Source organism: Perkinsus marinus (assembly GCF_000006405.1).
Source record: "Perkinsus marinus ATCC 50983 genomic scaffold scf_1104296957214, whole genome shotgun sequence".
In the NCBI taxonomy this organism is placed as follows: Eukaryota; Perkinsozoa; order Perkinsida; family Perkinsidae; genus Perkinsus; species Perkinsus marinus.
The window spans coordinates 1-1,119 of NW_003207207.1; the positions used below are offsets into that span (position 1 = coordinate 1).

At 45.3% G+C, this 1,119-nt stretch overlaps 1 protein-coding gene across 1 annotated transcript; it reads left to right on the top strand.

Moving 5' to 3' along the window:
• Nucleotides 1-356: 356 nt before the first annotated feature.
• On the top strand, nucleotides 357-698 carry Pmar_PMAR018131 (conserved hypothetical protein; the record flags this gene model as incomplete). Its single annotated transcript, XM_002774873.1, has 1 exon — nucleotides 357-698. One exon carries the CDS (start codon nucleotides 357-359, stop codon nucleotides 696-698), a length of 342 nt encoding a protein of 113 aa, XP_002774919.1.
• Nucleotides 699-1,119: the final 421 nt, after the last annotated feature.

Consider the following 1,119-nt stretch of genomic DNA (forward strand, 5'->3'; position numbering starts at 1 on the left):
ATCAGATACAATCACCATGCCGGCAGTGTCAGGGCAAAGGGCAAAGTTTTAAAACGAAGCGCAGCAAAGAGATGGTAGAGGTGCATATTGAAAAGGGTATGAGACATGGTCAGCGTATACCATTCCGAGGGATGGCCGATGAGGACAGCCCCGATGTTGAGCCCGGCGACTTGGTCATTGTTTTGAAGCAGAAAGAAGATACAGGTGGCTTCACTAGAAAAGGAAATGATTTATTTATTCGTCGTAGCGTAACTTTACTGGAAGCACTAACGGGATATACGACTGTTGTAAATCACTTGGATGATCGAAAATTGATAATTCGGTCTAAACCGGGTGACATTATCAGACCGATTGATATGGCGAGTGAAAAGCATTTTTTGAAGTCTGTGAAAGGAGAGGGAATGCCCACACATAAGAACCCGTTTGTGTATGGCAACCTGTTCTTGATCTTGGACATAGTTTTCCCGGAAAGTTTATCGGAGGAAGCAATGGAGAAGTTGAAAGAAGTGTTGCCGGCGCCTAAAGATTCACCGAGAATTACCAAAAAGATGGAGGAGGAATATGAACATCACGAGTTGGTCGATATGGATCCTAGTGTGAGCGCGCGTATGGGGGCGGAGAGTGGCGGTGGTGAGGCCTATGATGAAGATGACGAGGAAGGTCACAGGGGCCCTAGTGTGGCCTGTGCACAGCAGTAGGAGGAAGATTGGGAATTTGTTGTTGCTGATACCACACCATCATGATTACTGCTACACTCTGCTATCTATTAGTAGTCTTTTTATCAATCATTATTTTGTAATTACTCGAGTTGTAGTAGTAGACCTTCGAGAAGGAGGAACGGAGCTTGGATAATTTGTAACGGTCGCGACTTCGATTCCCGGCACGTTCTTGGAACATTTAAACAGTTTTGGCCGATAAGCGACAGAGGACGGGGATGAGAGGATTTCCATATGTCCGGCAGGATACATTGGGCCTTTTCATAGGAGCAAATTGCGCCTTAAACTTAAGTAACATCTTAAGTATACCCTGAGTAATTCTAGCATTCTGTTTGACTACTCAAGTAATCACTTTGAGGCGCCATTAGGAATCTCTCTCCCTCTCTCTCGCTCTCGGCCGTTT